Source organism: Equus przewalskii, chromosome 6, assembly GCF_037783145.1.
Source record: "Equus przewalskii isolate Varuska chromosome 6, EquPr2, whole genome shotgun sequence".
In the NCBI taxonomy this organism is placed as follows: Eukaryota; Metazoa; Chordata; class Mammalia; order Perissodactyla; family Equidae; genus Equus; species Equus przewalskii.
Genome location: NC_091836.1, coordinates 78715888 through 78738870, shown reverse-complemented (window position 1 = coordinate 78738870; position 22983 = coordinate 78715888). Strand labels below are relative to the sequence as shown.

At 39.3% G+C, this 22983-nt stretch overlaps 1 protein-coding gene across 3 annotated transcripts in view; it reads left to right on the top strand.

Moving 5' to 3' along the window:
* Positions 1–22983, top strand: part of DENND5A (DENN domain containing 5A) — an 83763-nt gene that overhangs the window by 22326 nt on the left and 38454 nt on the right. For 2 of the 3 annotated variants that reach the window (XM_008514663.2, XM_070626309.1), the window contains exons 2-5: positions 6127–6198; positions 6965–7074; positions 8785–9442; positions 21477–21664. In XM_008514663.2, the coding sequence (XP_008512885.2) occupies positions 6127–6198; positions 6965–7074; positions 8785–9442; positions 21477–21664 (1028 nt within the window). The remainder of the gene's footprint in view (positions 1–6126; positions 6199–6964; positions 7075–8784; positions 9443–21476; positions 21665–22983) is intronic. The other variant, XM_070626308.1, reaches the window with a different exon arrangement.

The following is a 22983-nucleotide window of genomic DNA, read 5'->3' as shown; positions in this document are numbered from 1 at the left end:
TCTTCTTTTTTTATTTTTTAGTTGAGATGTAGTTGACCTATAACATTGTATTAGTTTTAGGTGTACAACATAATGATTTGATATATGTGTATATTGCAAAATGATTACCACGATAAATTTAGTTAACATCCATCGCCATATATAGTAATGAGAACTTTTAAGATTTACTCTCTTAGCAACTTTCAAATACACAATACAGTATTAACTATAGCCACCATCTGTGCGTTATATCCCCAGGACTTATTTATCTTATAAGTGGACGTTTGTGCCTTTTCACCCCCTTCACTCCTTTCGCCCATGCCACTCATTCTTTTATTTATCCTTTGTAAAGAATAAACTTTCAGTTTTCTTCTGGAATGGAGGCCACATGGAGTGGGAAGGGTATGGGAGTGGGGGAGCTTGTTCTGTTTTTTTAATTGAGATATTATTCATCTAACAAATGTACCATTTTAAAGCGTACACTTCATTGGATTTTAGTATATTCACAATGTTGTGCAACCGTTACCACTTTCTAGTTCCAGAACATTCCCATCATCCCAAACAGAAACTACATACCTATTAGGAGTTAGCCCTCTGGCAACCACTTTCTGTTTCTGTGAATATGCCTATTCTGGACATTTTATCTAAATGGAATTATTCAATATGTGGCTTTTTGTGTCTGGTGTCTTTCACTTAGCATAATGTTTTCAAGGTTCATTTGTGTTGTAGCATGTAACAATACCTCATTCCTTTCGATGGCTGAATAATGTTCCATTGTGTAGTTATACAATGTTTTGTTTATCTATTCATGAGCTGATGCCAGCTGGTTTTTAAATACACTTTCAACCAATCCTTCTGTTTTCAGCCCTATCTTTGTCCCTACTTCCTTAAGTGCCTGATGCTACAAGTTCCTGAGCTTTTGGAGCTTATGTTGTATCTCACTTTCTCGAGTCTGCTGTCAGTAACTGTTCATCCATCTGCTTTCTAGCCTCTAAAATTTTGTTGCTGTTACCTTTACTTTTGTTCTGTGGGTTTGTGCTTCCCTCACACCCACCCCTCTACTGTTGTTTTAGTGGGGTTTTGGGGACAGAGAGGCAGTAGAGGAAGAAGTAATGCCTGCCATCAGCTCACAGTTTAAAAGGTAGAATTTCCATGCTGGGTCAGACTCTAGGCCCAACGGTTGTTAAGCTATGGAATGATCAAGCTGGAAGAACCTTTACAGATCAGAAACTAGTCTTCTACTTATTTATCTTTCAGGTAAGGAAAGTGAGACCCACAAAACTCAGTAGGTTGTTTAGGTCATACAGCTAGTAAGTAGCCAAGGTGAGACTTTAACCCTGTGTTCTATCTTCTAGGCTAGTTGCTTATACTTAATTTAGGCTGATTATTTTAAAATAATAAATAAAAAACCAAAATGGTTTTGAGGAGAGCATGAAGACCATTGCTTGGACTTGTCCTCTGCCGCTTCTTTCTCGGATCCCAGCCCGGGGGGTTTACCTAAGCCCCGCTTTCTGGAGGGGCTAGCATTTAGAGAAAAGTGTCTGCATATGTGTCTAGCCTCTGGGAGTCCTCACTCTGTTCAGAACAGTCTGTGTATATCCAGTTCACAGGACTGGGTTTGTTAGACTGGTCTGAAAGACCATTAATTTGCCAGCTTGTTGCATCCCCCACTAAACTGAGCAAATATCTGAGGTCGAGATGTTAGCCTCACAGATGTGTGCCCTGTGGGGTGTTCGGCTGGGCCAAAAGGGAGGCAGTGTCTATACTTGATACTTTGCTGCCGAAGTTCTATCCTAACTGTGGTTTGGAGCAGTCCTGTTTGGATAGGTTCTCAAACCCCATTCTCTTGTGAAAACTGGGTGTATGAGAAGGTCAGCCATTTTAGAAATAGTAGTTGCATGAGTTGGACTATGTGTGGTGCCTGGAAGATGTCAAGGAGGAGGCATAACATCAATAAAAGTAGTGGCTGTATTCACAAATCTAAAGTTATCTGACGAAGAAAATATGTTGAGAAAGACAGTGAACAGATCTGCCTCAAGGGGAAAACACAGGGGTAACAGATGGTTTCTTTTGCTCTTTCATTGACAAGCCTGATGAGCAGCTTTCCTGGGGTCTTAGTGCCTTAGAAGAGCCCTCATGGCCTGTCCGAGATGGGGGCAGCCCACTACCTGCATTCTGGGTGGTTTGTGAGTGTCTCGCTCCTGAGCACCGGTCAGCTGGTGATGTGGGCCAAGTACAGGCTGTCTCTTCAAAGACAGTTATCTTCACTGTGTGCTGCAGGAGCCAAAAATTTACCTCAATTTCATATGTAGAGGAGGTGAAGGAGAGAGTGATGAGTAGACTGTAGATGGTTTTCTGTAGCTACCAAAACTCTGCTAGTCTTGGGTTTTTTAAAGGTGTCTCTATTTAGAAAGTGTTGATGGTAATGAAGTAGTCTTCTAAAAATAATAGCAAGGTTAATGCTCATTTAGTTAGAAATTTGTGTTCTGTTATCTTACTACACTGTGCCCCATCAGTCAGACTTGACAGGGGATGACCTCTGATTTGTACGGAGGTTCAGAAATTATCTGGAAGACAAGGAGTATTGAAATGCTGGGGCAGCAAGCAAGTTGAAGATAAAACACAAGCTGGTTTTCAACTTGCACCAAAAATAAGTGTGAGTTGGTAGTAATACTGTTCTGATGGGCAGTCTGTTTCAGGAATGTTTGTAACAGGAAAGATACAGTGGTATAATAAACTGATTATAGCATAAGTGGCATTGAATTGGTGACCAGTGTCACCAACAGGATCAATTCTAGGACATCCCAGAATGCCAGTATGCAGAGGATAGCATAATAACCTGGTTGTATCCATTCCCAGAGGAAATAAATTCCATCACTTATGCTGTAGATAATGTGATCTAGACCTTAGAGGACTGATGCTGATATAATGAGGTGAGGCAGTTCATGTGATACTTCTGTCTTGGGCCTGGAGAGAGGGAGCACTCCGCTGCCTTCAGAGTTCTGTCCACGGTATAGCTTTGAATGCTTGAATTGTATTGCCTGCAGCCTCTGCTTTAAAACCTTGATAGCTTGTTAAAAACATTAAAATTTTTTTTAACTACAAAGTGTACTTTTAATTTTTAAAATTTTTAAATTTTAATATTTCCTGAGGAATATTTGCCCTGAGCTAACATCTGTGCCAGTCTTCCTCTATTTTGTAGGTGGGTCACCGCCACAGCATGCCTGCTGACCAGTGATATAGGTCGGCGCCCAGGAGCTGAACCTGGGCTGCCAAAGCAGAGCGTGCCGAACTTAACTACTAGGCCATGGGGCCAGCCCCTAGTAGTGCATATATTTTATTTTAAACTGTATGAAAACCCACCCATTTAGGTTAATCTGTAAGTGTTCAAAATGTTTCCTGCCCAAATTAGTAGATACATTTAGAGCTGTGGTTTCTAATTTTTTTGGGTCGTAGGACCCTTTGGCAATCTGATAAAAATTGTGTTCTCTCTCCAGAAAAATGCACATATCTTCATACAAAATTTTGTAAATCGTTTCATAGAGTTTCGGGGTTTCTTTGAAGCTTCTCAGTGTAAGCATCCCTCATTTAGGGTTATTCAAATCAAGCTAGTAGTAACAGGCTAATAGCAATACAAATGTTGGTTTGTTTCGGCTTGGTCAAAGCAGAACAAGTCAACAAAGAACCTATTGGAAGTCCTTGCAAGGCATGCAGGCTTTTAAAAAAATCTGTTGTGATTTATCTGAACTGTACTTCCCTGGCCACAGATTCTACACCTAATTGACTAATTTTTAAGTTGCTGTTAGAAGTGGGCCTTAGTTCTGATAACGTGTACTCTATATGTGTTGGGCAAATAATTAGTTGTTGTTTCTAAGACAATAGGACAGTCGTAGTTGTGATGCCTTGTTCGTAATTGTTTAAATTTCTAAAGGTCTAAATAATTGAGGATTTGAGGTTTCAGGAGGTGGGGCTATGTGGATGTTCCTGAGGCAGTAAGTCTCTGCTGCTTCCCCTCAAAACTCAGCCCTCAGTAAATGATGGAAGATTGAATTGTTTTCATAAAAAGATCTTAGGTTTCTGAATCTCCTTTGTTACTTTTCTGATACTCTATAGAATGGCTGTGGTGAACATGATTTGTTTTCAGGGCCCTCAAACCTCCTCTTTATACACCTCCTTTTTGCTTGCAGTGAAAATACTCTGCTTCTTCCGCTGGTCCAGTCTAATACACAGAAGGGCTTTTGTCTAAGATTGGCACTCTGCGTGCCTTTGCTCAGGACCTGACTCTTTAACAAGACTTCTTTAACTCAGCTTGTTTGAAGAAGGGGCAGGAGGTGGAGAGGTGGTGGTGGGGACAGAGGATCTAAGGACCACTTCTCCCTGTGATTCATAGCCTCCCCCTCCTCTTTGTCTACACCCCAGGTCAGCTCATCGTGTCCACCTCTGGCTTCATCTCACTGGTTGTTTAAAATTCTCCTCTTAAATCATCCCCCGTTCTATCCTTTGAATGCTCATCGTGTCATAGGGGGCACCTCACAGCCATCTTAGGAAAACGTCTTTCTCTGAAAGCTTTCACGTAGGACAGTGGTAACTGCCCTGATTCCTGTATATGTTCAAATATTTCGTGCTTTTTACTGAGGGGATTTTCTAGCCTAGTAAGGAAGAAATGAGCAAACTGAGAACTGAAAATGAAGAAGCTTAGGAGGAAGAGATAGTTATCTTCTCTCAGAACTGAATGCAGTTTAAAAATACGTTCTGAGAATCTCAGACTGTAGACAAGATCATTATGTCAGCTGCTTGCTGTTTAATTATTTTGTACAATGAGTGCAGGCCTGCCATGGGTGGGCTCTCTGCAGGTGTTACTGAAAGCTCTGAGACAGGCTCTGCATAGCTCTAGGGCTTTGCTGCTGCCGCTGTTACCAGCTGCCTGCTGATTTTGCCAGTCTTCTTTAGTGAAGATTACCAAATGTATTTTGAGAGATGAAATTTGCTGGAAAGGAGTTTCAGAAAAATCAGTTTGGAAGAAGGAATCAGGAAATGAGAGGAATTGAAATTGTGGTACTTGCTTTACTAACAGAAGGAAGTTTGGGTCTTGCCAAAAGTTTAAAATTATGAGTAAGTGGGCTTCTGATGATGATGACAGACAAAACCTGAGAGAAAATGGAAGTGAAGGTTTTAATTATAAAAGCAATAACTTTCTGACTGGAATTATTATTAGTTTCAGGAACAGGTTCCTTAGAATTATTATAAACTCTTAATTTTTAGAAACTTTTGAGGTGCCTCTGGGATGATTTAGAGTGAAGGACTGTCTGACCTTAGGTTCGTCCCAGTCTGTATTGATGAAGACTCTATCTTCTTTAATAATCACCAGCCCCTTTGGGTTCAAACCAACTTAAAAGAACTATAGTCGGAACAGAATTTATTCTGTCAACTAGAGCACATGAACAGGATCCTGTGCAAGTGCGCTTGAATGGTTAGGCAACATAGACTGAAGATCTGGAGCCTTCCAGATGATCATCTTCCTGTGAAATGGTTATTGGTGTATATTCTTTTTCCTATACATTTGACAGTAAGGTCCTTGGGCATAGGTACTTCATCTGGTCCATCTCTATCCTCCACAGTACCTAAGGCCCTTGATTACTCAGTTTATGGGTATAGAATTCAGTTGAATTGTCCTTGATCGTGTTTCCCACATATTTTTCCATGTTTCCTACTAATTTATTTGTTTGAAATATTTAGCTGCATTTAATTTGTCCTCCATTCCCTAACCTCTTAGGAAAAGTAATATTTGGGGCAGTATACTTTTGGATAAAGCACTAGTGGCATTATAGTAATTTGTTATCTGTTGAGCCCTTCATCCTATATACTGTATTGTAATGTTTTTCAAACTGTGAATTGTGACCATTAGTAGGTCTGTAATTAGCATATTTGGTTTTAATGATATAGAGTAGAAGTTATGAGGAGGGCATCACACATTCTAAGGGTAAGTATTATTGTGACATTTTTGTTTTAGGTAAATTTAAATATATATATATTGTGTGTGTGTGTGTTGCTTCATGATGTAAAATTTGTTTCATGTTGGAGTCATGGTCAAAAAGTTTGAATAATGCTGCTTTATTGTAATACTCTGTTATTTCATTTATCATATAGCATTATGCCAGTACATACAGGCTTCTAAAGCCAGGGATGGTGCCAGCCCTTTCATTTCCAGTACGACTGAAGGTAAACACAAAACAAAACTGAGAACACCCAAAGCTTTCTGGTGGCTCTTACATAGGTCTCTCCAGTGGCATTTTGTACCCTTGACCTTCTAACCTTCTTGTGCCTTTTTTGACTGGTAGATTTTTCACATTTGTATTCCTCTAAGTGGTGGTTCTTTGGTTCTTCCTCTTTTCACTTTAATGTTCTTATTTCACTATACTCTAATGCTTTTTAGGAGGGCGAAGAGGGAAACGGGAGAATTTCAGAAATTTCAAATGATTCTGAATTGACAGAATAGCTCATTCGATTTACTCTGAAATCTGCTTTCTCAGTGTTCTTGAATCTTTTAGTCCCTTTGTATTTTTTCAGAAATCATAGAAATGCATGTTTTATTCTGAATTTAAAATCATGTATGCTTCTATGATATCAGTTGACTTTAAGCAAACTGAATGTGGCTTTCAGGGGAAAAAAAAAGACGGATATAATCCCTTATCATTCCTGTGCTTTCTCCCTTCTCTTCCAAGAAGATTCAGCATTGGGTTTGTAGTAATAATTTCATTTTAAAGAAAAGTAAAGATTGGTAGTGGTGTCCAATATTAACCATGCTAAACTTTTTCAGCTTCTTTCCTTACCTAATAACTTTAATACCTTTCCTATTCTTAGATGATTGGCATACTAACTCCTTTGCCTTTATTTCTGTGCCTTGCTGGACTACCAAGCTCAGACATTCATAACCCCATGATTTCAAGGGAATTAGAGATGATTTGCTTCATTCTTTTTCTTGCAGGAGAAAATTTTGAGCAGACACCGTTGAGACGAACGTTCAAGTCTAAGGTCCTTGCACGATATCCCGAGAATGTAGAATGGAATCTCTTTGACCAAGATGCAGTGGGAATGGTTAGTATTTGTTAGCTACAAGTATGAGATAATTTACAGAGTAGTTTATGGTAGGATTGTGAGTTCAGACTGTGGTAGCAGTTTCCACCAGTACCAACAATTTTTGAAGAAGGGGTTGCGTGCATATTGTTCATGATTCTGCATTTTGATTAATATATCAGATATACTAAAAGTCACAATGGGTTTCTGTTGTGTCAGACAAATACATAGTAATGGGTCAGTGAGCTATTGGTTGGTACTGAGCTATTGGTTGCTTATAGCATTGAGATTACATAATGAGTGAGGTTTAAAGCAATTTTCTCTCAGTCTGCATTGTATATACCTGAGTAATATGGCAGAAATGGGTATTTTTGTTTCATCGTTTTAAAGAATCTCATGTAGGAGAATACTGTTAGGAGTCAGCTAACCTTTAGTGAGTATTCACCTTGTGCTAGGTACTGTGATAAGCATTTTACATGAATTAACTCATTTAATCCTCAGAATACTCTTTGTAGATAATATTAAATAAATACACACAGGCATAGACACACATATTATACAAGTGAGGGAACTAAGATCCAAAAAGGTTGTGTAATGTGTTCAAGGTCACATGGCTAAGAAGCAGTTGAGCTGGAGTTTGAACATTGTAGTCTGGTTCCAGAGCTCTGCTCTTAACCGAATCTTTTTACTGCCTCTATTAGTTTTTAATAGCTTTTTATAGTTTTTAGAGGATGATCTTGTTTGATGCATGCAATAACCCTGTGAAGGAGATGGAGTAAACTATAGAATCTTCATTTCGCAGATGAGGAAACTGAATCTTAGAGAACCTCAAGGTTTTTGACTCCTAGTCCAGTGTTTATTTTGTTCTAACGTACTATATTCTAGAAACAGCTAGGCTTTGGGAAGTCAAGTTCAAGGCTAATGGGTATAACATAATGTAGGTCCTCGTATTTGTTAACCCAGGCTGCTGGTAATTCATTTGTATAGCCAGCTTTGTGTAAAACTAGAAAATGGGGACTGATTGATTCAGGTCAGTTTGATTAGCTGTCTAAGTCTCTTTATATAACCCATCTGAGTTAAAGTGAAAAAAGTGCGTCTTTATCCTGATTATGTCATCTCCTTGCTTTGTATGAAATGAGCACCCTTTTTTCTATGAAAAGAGAAGGTTTTATTGATGACAGAGTTTTGTGAGCTGATAGGGTCTAAAACTTTATTTTATTTTTAGGTGGCAAGTTGCATCTATCTGGTTTTTAGATATATTTCTAGCATCATCTCCTAATACATGCTATCATGCTTAACCACCTACCTGAATTCTCCTAGCTTTCTTTTACCTCCTCATCTTTGTGCATTTTCTTCCTGCCCCTGAAATACCCGTCTTTCCCTTATCTACCTGATGAATTCTAACATAACCTCATCTAGAAAGCCTTTTCTGATGTTCCCAGGCTGGGTTGTCTGTTCTGTGTTCCCCTAGAGCTTTGTTTATACTTCTCTATAGCCTGATAACAGAAATTATAATTTTATTTGCTTGTATGTCTTACATGTCTTGTAAGATATGTACGATGTCTTGTATCTCCCGTTCGGAGATCTCTAGGGCAGATATTTTGCCGTTGATCTTGTATCCCAAACACCCAGCACAGTAGGTGCTCTGTAAGTAAATAAGTAGTGATAATGTTCTGAAAAGAGGATCATCAGTGAGTGTTCTTACCACTTGTTTCCTTGTTTTTTTTGCAGCTATGCATGCCCAAAGGGCTGGCATTCAAGACCCAGGCTGATCCCAGGGAGCCCCAGTTCCATGCCTTTATTATCACAAGAGAGGATGGCTCTCGGACATTTGGATTTGCCCTCACATTTTATGAGGAGGTGACTAGCAAGCAGATCTGCAGTGCAATGCAGACCCTCTACCACATGCATAATGCTGAGTATGATGTCCTACATGCTCCCCCTGCTGATGGCCGAGACCACAGTGGCATGGAGGATGGTGAAGGCACTCCTGGGACCAAGCTGCAGCGCTTTAACTCATACGACATTAGCCGGGACACACTCTACGTCTCTAAGTGCATCTGCCTCATCACGCCCATGTCCTTCATGAAAGCATGTCGGAGTGTGCTGGAACAACTTTACCAGGCGGTCACTTCACCTCAGCCCCCTCCACTGCCCCTTGAGAGCTACATATACAACGTACTATACGAGGTGCCACTCCCACCTCCTGGCCGGTCCTTGAAGTTTTCCGGGGTCTATGGGCCAATAATCTGCCAGAGACCAAGTACTAATGAGCTTCCTCTATTCGACTTTCCTGTCAAAGAGGTCTTTGAACTGCTTGGGGTGGAGAATGTGTTTCAACTTTTTACTTGTGCCCTTCTGGAGTTTCAAATCCTGCTCTACTCACAGCGTAAGTCAGTGCTTACTAGGGCTTTTTCCCTGCATAGGGCCTCCCTTCTTTCCATATCAGATACCGTGCGGCTGACTATCAAGGTCAAGGGCTGTTACAGTTTGAGCAAAACCCAGATCTTTTGAGAGTAGGTGGTGGATGGCAAACTGATGAAACATGAGAGGGCTCTCATCATGGCCTTTTGCTAGGTACTCCAGTCTGGGAGGGAAACCCTTCCCCCTGATGACCCTTCTGATTGATGCTGAAAAGAGGGGCAGAAGGGGATGGTCATGGGAAGCTCACTTTCCATCAGATCTGTCCTATCATTCTGCAAAGTTATTTCTGCCCCTTTCTCAGCCTGATAGTAAAATTGAGGATTCACAAACGATGACCCTTCATATTTTTGCAAAAATATATTTGAGAAAGAGAGGATGTATTGCTGCTTTCTGTTGTTTGTTTCTTATAACTCAATTGTTTTATTAAACAAGAGAGGTTAAATGGATGTGAGCAGCAGATTTGGACAAAATAGTAAAGTAGATCAGAAGAAAACAAGTGTTTATTAAATGAGCCTGACAAGTAACATAAAATTCGTTCATTCAGTACATATTTATTGAGAGCCTGCTGTTTTCCAGGGGCTTGAGATACAGTGGTAGACAAAACAGATAATCCTTCCTATAATGGAACGTATATTTTAGTGGGGAAAGAGAGGTGATTAACTAAATAAATTTATAGTATGTAAGATGGTAATAAGGTCTGCGGAGAAAAATAAAACAGGGAATAGGTGCGGGGCTGGCCCCGTGGCCGAGTGGTTAAGTTCGCGCGCTCCGCTGCAGGCGGCCCAGTGTTTCGTTGGTTCGAATCCTGGGCGCGGACATGGCACTGCTCATCAAACCACGCTGAGGCGGCGTCCCACGTGCCACAACTAGAAGGACCCACAGCGAAGAATATACAACTATGTACTGGGGGGCTTTGGGGAGAAAAAGGAAAAAAATAAAATCTTTAAAAAAAAAAACAAACAGGGAATAGGTGGGGCTGGCCCAGTGGCACAGCGGTTAAGTTTGCACATTCTGCTTCAGCGGCCCTGGGTTCGCCAGTTCGGATCCCGGGTGCAGACATGGCACTGCTTGGCAAACAATGCTATGGTAGGCGTCCCACATATAAAGTAAAGGAAGATGGGCACGGATGTTAGCTCAGGGCCAGTCTTGTTCAGCAAAAAGAGGAGGATTGGCAGCAGATGTTAGCTCAGGGCTAATCTTCCAAAAAAAAAAGGAATAGGATGGTATTTGGGGAAGGAAGTTCCAGTTTTTAGTAGAGTGATTAGTTTAGGCCTCTCTGAGTGGCCCATGTTAATCTCTATAAATGTAATTCAGGTAAAAGGCACAGGAGGTACAATGGTTCTGAGACAAGAATGTACCTGGCTGTGTTCAAGAAGCTGGGTGGTTGGAATGGATCGAAAGAGCAAGAGTGTAGCAGCAGATGTTGTTAGAGACTTTCAGGAGGGCAGACCATACAGAGTCTTGTAGGCCATTGTAAGGACTTTGTTACTCTGAGATGCGTAATCTTTGGAGGTTTTAAGTTTTTTGACTTTTTATTTTGAAATAATTTCTGGTTTATGGAACAGTTGCAAGAAGCATTCAAAGCACTCTTGTACGTTTTTCCACAATTCACCAATTGTTAACATTTGGCCATGTTTGTTTTATCATTTTCTCTGTCTCTCTATGTGTGTGAGCATAACTGAACCAGTGAGAGTCATTGCAGACCATGTCCCCTGACTCCTAAATGCTTCAGCTTTTATTTTGTAAGAATAAGGACATTTTCTTACATAATCATAGTATGATTATCAAATTCAGGAAATTTAACAATGATAAAATATAGTAATCAAGATTCACCATTGTCTAATAATGTCCATTATGATAATTTTTCTTATAATTCCTGATCCAGGCTCTAGTCCAGTAACATGCATTGCTTTCTGTCAATTCCTCATGTCTTTCATGACATTGACATTTTTTAAGAGTACAGGCAAGATATTTTGTAGAATATCTTTCAATTTGGGTTTGTCTAATGTTTCCTCATGGTTAGATTCAAGTTACACATTTTTGGCTAGAATGTCACAGAATTGATGTTGTGATTCTCTCAGTGCATTATGTCAAGAATCACATAATGTCTGTTATCATTACAGAAGGCACATGAGATCAGTTTGTCCTATTTTTGGTAATGTTTATTTGATCACTTGGTTAAAATTATGTCTGCTGAGTTTCTTAACTGGAAAATTATCCTTTTTCCCTTTGTAATTAATTAAGTGACTTGTGGGCAGACACTTTGAAATTCTAAATATATTGTTCCTCTTCAGAGTTTTACCTAATAGCTTTGACATCCATTGATGATTCTAGTCTGAATCAGTTATTACTATGATGGTTACAAAATGGTGATTTTCTAACTTTATTAATTGGCATTTTACTATAAGGGAGAACATTCTGTTCTCGCTTGTTTGTTTGTTTATTTTTGTATGGACTCATAGATTTTTATTTTCTTCACTAAGTTGTAATACATTACTATGATTGTTTATTTTCATGCTCAGTTTGTTCCAGATGTGGTCCATGGGCAGAGGAATGGTGTTTAACCTATATGAGGGCAGAGCTTTTGCCTTTTGTTCACTGATGTAGTCCAAGCATGGGAAGAGTGGTTGGCATATAATGGGTGCTCAATAAATGTTTGTCAAATGAATGAATAACTCATGCTTATAACAGGAATACTCCAGCTACTGTATTATGAGTCTGTCCCCAAAGAGGGTGTGGAGGAGAGCAAAGAGTTCAGTTAGGAGGCCATTGCATAATCCAGGTGAGAGAGGATGTTGGCCATGACTGAGGAGGTAACAGTGAAGTGGTATGAAATGTTTGGATTCTGGATATAGTTTGAAGGTGAAATAACGGAGACTATGTTGAATTGAAGAGCACATACCCCATCTGAAGTGGACAGCCACTAATTAGTTCCAGTTAATTCCTTGTGAGAATGCTGGCCTAATGTTTCTAGATCTTCCAGTTTTTCATGAGAACTCAGATTTTTTACATGAAATCTCTGATTTTTAAACATTGGCAACAGTGTTTTTGTTACACATCCCAGGCCAAACCAAAAGAATTTGTTGGCTGAATGTGGTTCCTGAGGGCTTCACTTTGCAACTTCTGGTTTTAAAAATGTGAAGTTTCAGACTCCTGTCTCTGGGTGAAGTATAGACTTGAACAAGTCATGTTGCTTCTTAGTTACTCTGTCTTGACTGGAGCTTGGCAAAAATACTCTGAAACAGAGACTTAGCTGAATAGTGAAGACTGTCTAGTTTGGAACAGAGAGGAAGAAACCAAACCAGACATGGCATTAGAAGGCATAGTAGCATATAGGTACCTGTGATGCCTTGGTGATGTTTAGAGGAGGGAAAAGGAGAATTAAAACCAGAAATATGAAAGGTGACATTTTTCCATCAGAGCTCCTTCTTATATTTCCCAGAATATGGATTATTGTACCCATAATAAGAATTTTAAGAGGTTTGAAGGCAATTGAGAAGGTTTGTGTGTAGAATCAAATTGAACTCAGGACCTCAAGTCATGCTTAGCATGGGCAAGAAAAAGCTTTTGCCAAAAACTTCCTGGGCATTGTTGAGTGTGACTGAGGCTAAAATGGAGTGGCCTTTTATTGGCTGTAGATTATGTCTCTATTATTAATAGAGTACTTTAAACAGTTCAGGTTGGTTTTCTTTCCTTTTTTTCTGGAAGGTTAGCCCTGAGCTAACTACTGCCAGTCCTCCTCTTTTTGCTGAGGAAGACTGGCCCTGAGCTAACATCCGTGCCCATCTTCCTCTGCTTTATATGTGGGACGCCAACCATAGCATGGCGTGCCAAGTGGTGCCATGTCCACGCCCGGGATCCAAACCGGCGAACCCCGGGCCACCGAGAAGCGGAACGTGCGAACTTAACGGCTGCGCCACCGGGCCAGCCCCTCAGGTTGGTTTTCTTGAAGTAGGTTTTTTTTTTTTTTACGATTCGAAGGCCTTAACATGGACGAAAATCCCTCTGATCCTCCAAAAACATGCCATCGCCACTCACAGCTGGTGTTGCCCACTGCATGTCCTGCTCTCTGAATAGAGGAGAGGCATCACTTAGGGAAAAGGAATGCAGGTGAAATTGTAAGATTCTAGGAGTGTAACCCTTGGGGTGACTGAACTACCAGTTTTAAGCAATGTTTTTTAAAAATTTGTGTAGATCCTTTTTTTAACTACTTATTTGTTCTTTGGTCCATATAAAGAGCGTTTTTTCTTTAACAGCATATTTTTAGTGCTTGTTTTAAAATTATATATAGAGCAGAAGTTCTTTATCTGATGTCACTTAGTAGGATAGTGGATTGGAGAATTGAAAAGGTCATTCAAGTCTGGGAATCCTAAAAATGATACATACATCCATTGAACATTTTATTTTAACTTAAAATATATGACTTGTATAGTCACCAATCTTTTGATGAAGGGTTTAGACATTTCCTTTGATTATGGGTTCACTAATCAGATGTCTGCATTGTTTTTCTCGCATAAACTGCACCCATAATTCATCCCTTAGGTTTTCTAGATACCTTTTTTTTTTTTAAAGTGGAAGGAGAACTTAAAGAACCTTGCAGAAGAATCAGAGTGGAGCATACCTGTAGATTTTTGCAGTTTTCCCTGTTCTTTTGCACTTAATTGCCTCACAATATGCCTAATTCACTTACAGTATTTTTTTAGCAACTTTGCATTACTGAGTCCTTTTAAAGCATTTAATTTTGTTTTCAGAGAAACGATCTTTCTTTTGCTTCATATTTTACCATTTATTTACGTAATATTTGGTTAAATTGTATGGTCCAGTAATAAGTTCAACCAGCACAGACAAGCTTGGGAACAGATGCCACCGACTCTTCTTAAGCATCCATTAGTTTTTTACTGCAAAAGTCCTGCGTCCTCAAGGTGCACAGTCAGAACACTTCTGAAGGGAATAAAATGAAATCTCTTTTCCTCGCTCCCTCCAGTGGTAGCCAGAGATCCAGTTTCTTGTGTATCCCTAATGAAAATAATAGTTTTTTAAAACAAGTAAATAATATGTGAACAAACAATGTGGAGAAAGTTGTAAGTTTCCCTTTCTTTTTGACCTAGAATTCTACCCCTGTGAAATAATCTCTTAATTTTTTTAATGCCCTCCTCTCAAATATTTTTGAACAATGCACTATTTATGTTAAATGTTGAGTATACATGTATTAATTTTAATATTCTTTAAATTATATGTATATACTATGGTATATGTTATATTAAATTTATTAATAATTAAAATTAATTTTAATATACTATACATATATGGTTTAAATTCATATATTAAAGCTTGGAAAACATTTCAATCATAGGGTAGAAATTTAACACATTACAAAAGGATGTCTAGTTAAGCGTAAAACTTCTACCTCTGGTCCCTGGTTCTCCTTCAGGGAGATTACCACTGTTTCCTGTTTTCTTCCAGACATAGTCATGCATGCACAACATATATGCTTTTTACAAACAACGCAAATGGGAGCATACTAATCATTGTTTTGTACTTCTTTCATTTAATAATGTATCTTGGAGATCTCAGGACATAGAGATTATTTGTTTCTTAAACACAAAGAGTACATGAGAAACACCCTTGTTTGTAGGGTTTTCACGGGAGTGCAAGTATGTCAGGACAGTTTATAATTTAGTTTCTGACGTGCAGGAACTACTCTGTAGTTTGTTTAGGACTAGACTTATCTGTAGAGTGATCCCAAGTCTAATGTCTTTCTCTGCACAGAGACAAGTCTTGAAAATGTGCTGATTTCTCCCTCCTCACCACCCTGGGGATTGTAATCCCACTATGCTTTGCATTATCTCCTTTTGTTAAAAGTAATTGCTCATTAGACATTATGGGAGCTGTGAGAGAACCCAGACAGTTGCCTGGAGCTCAAATGTCCCTAGTTGATTTTGATTGGCTGAAACACTTTGCAGATGACCTTGAGCTGCTTCCTATTTATTGGTTTCACCTTCTTGGAATGATGAGCACAGAGGCAGGAAATAGCAAAGGAGATACTGGTTTCGTTGTTTGCACTTGTGTATAGAAAGTGTATAGAAATGTATAGAAAATGTATAGAAAGTCCTGTTGCTTATAGCTCTTGGAGGTTGGCATCCTAGTGTGGGTACCACAGATTGCTGGATCCCTGAGACATTGTTTATTAGGCCGTTCTTGAAGGTGGGATGTTGCTTTTTTAAAATATAAAAATGTAGAGAAAAAGAAACCCACAACTCAGACCAGAGAGGCCTTAAAATTCCAAATTTCCAGTATCTGTAAAAACCAAACCATATGAATGGAAAGCAGTCTGGTCTTGAAAGAGGCAATTCTCTCTCACCTCCAAACTTTTTTTTCTTTTTAAAGATTGGCACCTGAGCTAACATCTGTTGCCAATATTTTTTTTTTTTCATTCTTCTCCCCAAATCCCCCCAGTACCTAGTTGTATATTCTAGTTGTAGATCCTTCTGGTTGTGCTATGTGGGATGCCGCCTCAGCATGGCCTGATGAGCGGTGCCAAGTCCGTGCCCAGGATCCAAACCAGCGAAACCGTGGGCCGCTAAAGCGGAGCATGTGAACTTAACCACTCGGCCATGAGGCCGGCCCCCTAAACATGTTTTGTTTCTGAGAAACTCATAATTTCAAGTACATCATGAGGAATTCTTCAGGGATTTCAATCTGAGGCAAATAAAGTTATCCACTTTAGCAGAAATAAATGGGCTGAGTTTCAGATGCTAGATTAGATTTATGCTGAGAAGTAGGGAAAAACCAGGACTAGATTTCTGTACTGTTGAAAAACCTTGCTTTATGGAGCAAAGAAAGCTCCTTCCTTCAGACTCTGGCAGGCTGTTTTATGGTTGTAGAGTAGGTGTTCCCATACTCTGCAGCTAGGTGCCGTGAGGAGTGGTCCAGAGCCCAGCGAGCCTTATGACAGGCATTTCAGAGACTCCTCTATTCTAGAGGGTCGGTTCACCCTCTGTGAGGTGTCACTGTCCCTGAGCAGATGTGCCAGGAATGCCAGCCACATAAAGCACCTGCTTTATTGACTTGGGGTAAGGGAAGGAGAAGCTTTTTGGTTTTCTCATGCTTGAAAGACCTCTGGTACTTCCTGCCTTTTTTCTTATATCCACAAATGGTGTGTGTGTGTGTGTACAGTGAAAAAGGGGGATGCGATTTTTCGTTGTAATGTTTATTCAAAATATGTGTTTAAGAGCCAGTATAGGGACATAGTAAGACTAGATCTTCAGCTTTAAAATATCACTTGAAGGCTTTCTCCCACACTTTCACATTCTTTTGATTGATCTTAATTTTGAATTTTGAAATAAGTTCTTGTGATGTTTGAGATTCTCAAGATTATTGCTCCTGAGTAGATTATTTACAGACATTCATATCTAGAAAAAAACTGAAAAATACAAGAACTGAGTTCTCATCAGGAGAATCATTAGAATTCTTCATAATAATAATTGTTAGAGTGCTTGTAGAGCAGAAGGGTTTCAGCAGAAAACAGATAAGCAAAATTGTATAGATGCCCCATGGAATTGAGGAATTGCAGAACAGGCAGAAGGTAGAGCTTGCAATGGTCTAGATTTTGTTACTCAGTTGTTGCTTACTTTCATGTAGGACTAAATACTTTTTCTTCTGAATTACTACATAGATTATCTAGTCCTTGAAATAGTGGGGTTTTTTTTTTTGTGGTTTGGGAAGTGTTTTTGTTGTTGCTTCAATGGGGGGGGGTCCTCACTAAATAGTTTGTAATATGGGAATGACAATGCCGTGTGGGTGCAGTGAAGAATGAGATAAACACTCTCGTTGAACTCTTAGCGTCTGACCCCGTCTTTAGTGAATATGAAAAGCTCATGTTCTTTTGTCCTTCTGCTAAACCAGTTGTATTTTTTTAATTACAGGCAATCAGATCTCTGAGCTCAGTTTTCCCCACTGATAGGTACATGACTAATTTGTCAAGTGCCTTAGTTTCCCTGAAGAAGCATACGAAGCACTTTCCTGTAGTGCACTCAGAATGTTTGAGATGATGACGTTTTAGTCATTAATTTGTTTATTTGCTTACTAGTTAAACAAACAAACAAACAGAAAAACCCCCTTATTTCCAGGTCTTGCTCTTTGCTTAGCCAGGAGCGAGGCGTTAGGCAGTTTTCAAAGCTTTGTTCATGAGCAATTGTAGGATGAGCTTCTGCCTAATTGCTACGTATCAGCTTCTGCTCACTGCTACTTGCTGTTCCTCATTTCCTGGAAAGCTTTTTGTTACTTATAACTCGTTTATGAACCAAGCTGTGATTTGTTTAAATGGTGGGGTGGGTTTTTAGGACATGAAAACACTTTAACTCTTATGAAAGCTCGTTTGAAATCAGCCATTCCAGGAGGATATTACTCGTGATTTTAAAATTTGTGTTCCTGCTTGGTCCTTAAATGCCTGAAACCAACATACCATTTTTGAATAGTAGTTTTTAAAATTTTGACTTTAACAGATTCATTTTATTGGTTTCACCAATGTGTTTATTACTCATTTTTTTTTAATAAAACAGGTCTAGAAATTGCACTCTGAAGAAAAGCTAAACTCTGAGCGCAAGCCTTCCCTTCCAAGCTAAGATCTCTGACCTAAAACAAGTTTTCTTATTATTTATTTTTATTATTGTTATTTTTTAATTGCAGTAACGTTGGATTATGACAATATATAGCTTTCAGATGTACGTTGTAATATATTTCAAATTCTGTGTAGATTACATCATGTTTACCACCCAAAAACTAATTATAGTCCATCCCCTCACATGTGAACCTAATCACCCCTTTTGCCCTCCCCCACCTCCCCCATGGTAACCACTAATCCATTCTCCATTGCTATGTGTTTGTTGTTGTTTTTATCTTCTGCTTATGAGGGAGATCGTATGGTATTTGACTTTCTCCCTCTGACTAATTTCACTCACCATAATACCCTCAAGGACCATCCGTGTTGTCACAAATGGCCAGATTTCATCATTTCTTATGGCTGAGTAGCATTCCGTTCAGTATATATACCACATCTTGTTTATCCATTCGTCCCTTGATGGGCACCTAGGGTGCTTCCAAGTCTTGGCTATTGTGTATAGTGCTGCAGTGAACATAGGAGTGCAGGTATCTTTATGCCTTTGTGTTTTCAAGTGTTTGGATAAATACCCAGCAGTGGGATAGCTGGATCGTATGGTAGATCTATTCTTAATTTTCTGAGGATACTCCACACTGCTTTCCATAGTGGCTGCACCAGTTTGCACTCCCACCAGCAGTGTACGAGGGTTCCCTTCTCTCCACATCCTCCCCAACACTTATTGTTTCCTGTCTTGTTAATCATAGCCATTCTGAGGGAGTGAGGTGATACCTCATTGTAGTTTTGATTTGCATTTCCCTGATAGCTAATGATGTTGAGCATCTTTTCATATGCCTGTTGGCCATCTGTATATCTTCTTTGGAGAAATGTCTGTTCGGATCTTTTGCCCATTTTTTAATTCGGTTGTTGGTTTTCTTGTTGTTGAGATGCATGAGTTCTTTGTATATTTTGGATATTAACCCTTTATCTAATATATGGTTTGCAAATATCTTCTCCCAGTTGTTAGGTTGTCTTTTCGTTTTGTTGATGGTTTCCTTTGCTGTGCAGAAGCTTTTTAGTTTGACGTAGTCTCATTTGTTCATTTTTTCTTTTGTTTCCCTTGGCCGGTCAGACGTGGTCTTGAAAATATGCTGCTAAGACCGATGTCAAAGAGCGTACTGCCTATGTTTTCTTCTAGAAGTTTCATGGTTTCGGGTCTTACATTCAAGTTTTTGATCCATTTTGAGTTGATTTTTGTGCATGGTGTAAGGTAATGGTCTACTTTCATTCTTTTGCATGTGGCTGTCCAGTTTTCCCAACACCATTTATTGAAGAGACTCTCTCTCCATTGTATGCTCTGGACTCCCTTGTCAAATATAAGCTGTCTGTAAATGTGTAGGTTTATTTCTGGGCTCTCGATTCTGTTCCATTGATCTCTGTGTCTGTTTTTGTGCCAGTACCATGCTGTTTTGGTTCCTATGGCTTTGTGGTATATTTTTGAATTATTGGAGTGTGATACCTCCAGCTTTGTTCTTTTTTCTCAGGAATCCTTTTGCTGTTCAGGGTCTTTCGTTGTTCCATGTAAATTTTAGGATTCCTTGTTCTGTTTCTGTGAAAAATGTTGTTGGGACTCTGATAGGGACTGCGTTGAATCTATAGATTGCTTTAGGAAGTATGGACATTTTAACAATGTTAATTCTTCCAATCCAAGAGCGTGGAATATCTTTCCATTTCTGTGTCATCTTCAATTTCTTTCAACAATGTTTCATAGTTTTCCGTATACAGATCTTTCACCTCTTTGGTTAAGTTTATTCCTAGGTATTTTGTTGCAATTGTAAATGGGATTGTATTCTTTTTTTTTTGAGGGAGATTAGCCCTGAGCTAAATGCTGCCAATCCTCCTCTTTTTGCTGTGGAATGCTGGCCCTGAGCTAACATCTGTGCCCATCTTCCTCTACTTTATATGTAGGACGCCTACCACAGCATGGTGTGCCAAGTGGTGCCATGTCCGCACCTGGGATCCAAACCGGCGAACCCCGGGCCACCAGAAGTGGAACATGTGCCCTTAACCGCTGCACCACCAGGCCAGCCCCTGGGATTGTATTCTTAATTTCTCTTTCTGTTACTTTGTTGTTAGTGTATAGAAGCGCACCCAATTTTTGTATGTTGATTGTGTATCCCGCGACTTGACTGTATTCATTTATTGTTTCTAAAATGTTTTTAGTGGATTCTTTAGGGTTGTCTGTATATAAAATCATGTCGTCTGCAAAGAGTGACAGTTTCACTTCTTTTCCAATATAGATCCCTTTTATTTCTTTTTCTTGCCTGATTGCTCTGACTAGGACTTTCAACACTATGTTAAATAAGAGTGGTGACAGTGGACATCCTGTCTGGTTCCTGTTCTTAGAGGGATGGCTTTCAGTTTTTCTCCATTGAGAATGATATTTGCCGTGGGTTTGTCATATATGGCCTTTATTATGTTGAGGTATTTTCCTTCTATACCCATTTTATTTAGAGTTTTTATCATAAACGGATGCTGTATCTTGTCAAATGCTTTCTCTGCATCTATTGAGATGATCATGTGATTTTTTATTCATTTTGTTAATGTGGTGTATCACATTGATAGGTTTGCGGATGTTGAACCATCCCTGCATCCCTGGAATGAAACCCACTTGATCCTGATGTATGATCTTTTTAATGTATTGTTGTGTTCGATATGCTAGTATTTTGTTGAGGATTTTTGCATCCATAGAACAAGAGTTTTGAGTCATGAAAGGCAATCTTTCAGGTCTTTCAAGTTCTAGGGAAGCATTTTATCAAAGTGTTAAATGATACATTTGTGTTGTTCCCATTAGGAGAGGTTGACAGCTGGAGGGCAGACTTGGCTAGTGTGGAAAACCAGCTTCTGCATGCTTGGTGGTTCCTTGGGCTTGATCTTGAAGGCGAAGCTCACATCAGCTCCTTATAGAGTACAGACATATCTGAGTGATTAAAAGCCTGTTTTGGCTTCCATGCTAAACGGAGACTCAGACCACTGTTCCTTTTCTTTTTGTTCCAGTTCCCTAGCCCCTTTCTACTTAAGGGAATCTACTTAACATTCTGGTTTAGTATTTGGAGCAAAGTGCTATTTATGATTTCTATTGTATTTCCATATTAAATTTTATTACTAGCAGGGACCTGTGTGTAGGGGGGTATATTTCACCTTGTGGTCCACTGAGGTCTCTGGATTGTCTTTCTGACACCCACAAGGGTATCACACTCTGAGCGTACCCTTGCTCAGGTATCCTGAAGTTTATCCTGATCCTTTCTAAATGTGACATTGTGTTGAAAGTTTTAACTTACTATGTGGGGAAGCAAGTGTCTCGGTTTTGACTGGTTTGTGTGTGTGTTTTTTTTTTACCCAGATTACCAGAGACTGATGACTGTGGCGGAGACAATTACAGCCCTCATGTTTCCTTTCCAATGGCAGCATGTCTATGTCCCTATTCTCCCGGCTTCTCTCCTACATTTCTTAGATGCTCCTGTTCCATACCTAATGGGCTTGCATTCCAATGGTCTGGATGACCGGTCAAAGCTGGAGCTGCCTCAAGAGGTGAGAGAAATGTGGAGCTTGAGTGCTGATGCCCCTGGTCCCAATCTAGGACTGGGGAGGGAAGGGCTTTGGGATGAGCCCAGGGTGGTATTTTCAAGTTTATTTTCTTTTATTTTGGGGGAACATAAATAACTTTCCAGGAGAAAAGTTAAAACAATGAACATTTAGCTGAGCTTGTCATTCCAGAAATACTTGTCATCTTTGTCACCTGACATACATGGATTGTAATCGCTGTGTTTATACTATTGTGAATTGCCTTTTTATTAGTTTTTCAAGCACAGTATTTTACATTTTAAGACATTTGTTAGAAAAATCTTTTTATTATGTAACACTTTAAACATCTGCAAAAGGATAGCATAATGAATCCCTGTGTTCTCAACACTCAGCTTCAGTAGTTATCATACATGTTAAATTGTGTTTTACTTCTCTACCTTCTGCTTCCTATTATTTTAAGAAAATTGTACATAATATGATTCATAACTACTTTAGTAGTCAGAGATGTATTAATAAATCAGTGGTTTTCTTTTACAGGCTACAGTTGATCTGTAAATGTTGACCTGATCATAGTGATTCTTGTGGTACTGAGCCAGCTTTGAAAATTTCTTTTCAAGATAAGGAAAGCCTTGAGAGAATGTTTTTCTTTTCTTGCTGTGAGGATGGCCTGCTCCTCTTTCCTATTGTGTCAGATATCAAAAGAATTGATTTATCATTTGTATTTATTTGTTTATTTCCTACTTCGTTCTAACATAGATTTAAGGCATGATTTGAAATAAAATTGTTTTATTTTTACTTTTTATTTTCCTATAATTACCGATAGAACTGGTCTAGCTTTTTATGTCATTTTGTGGCTGGTATGAAACCAGCTAGGGGAAGGGCTTTCCTACTCAGATTTCTTAGTCATTAGAAAGACCTGGGAAGAAGGCTGTGGAGTACACATACATAGAGTCAACATGACTGTTTCCTCTCTCCATCAAAATTTCTTTGCAGAGGGGGAGATATTTGCGTTTAACTGAGGAATATGAGTAAGGGTACCTCTAAAGAAGAGAACATTATCATGGAATTGGATCTGAGCAGTGCTCATCTTGTTGGGCATGCTTGGGCAGCATCTTTGATGAAACCCCTGATAATTAGATCACACCTGTAATAATTAAATTATAGACAAATGCATCTCTTTACTCTCTTTCTCTCTCCTTTGGTGTTAGAATCAAAATGTCTTCCTTGCAGCTTCTTTCATTTCCGCCCCCTTGGCTCCTTTGATTCTGTATAGCTTTGTGCTTTTTGGGGTGGGACCCCAAAATAAGGACTTAAGGAATAAAAGA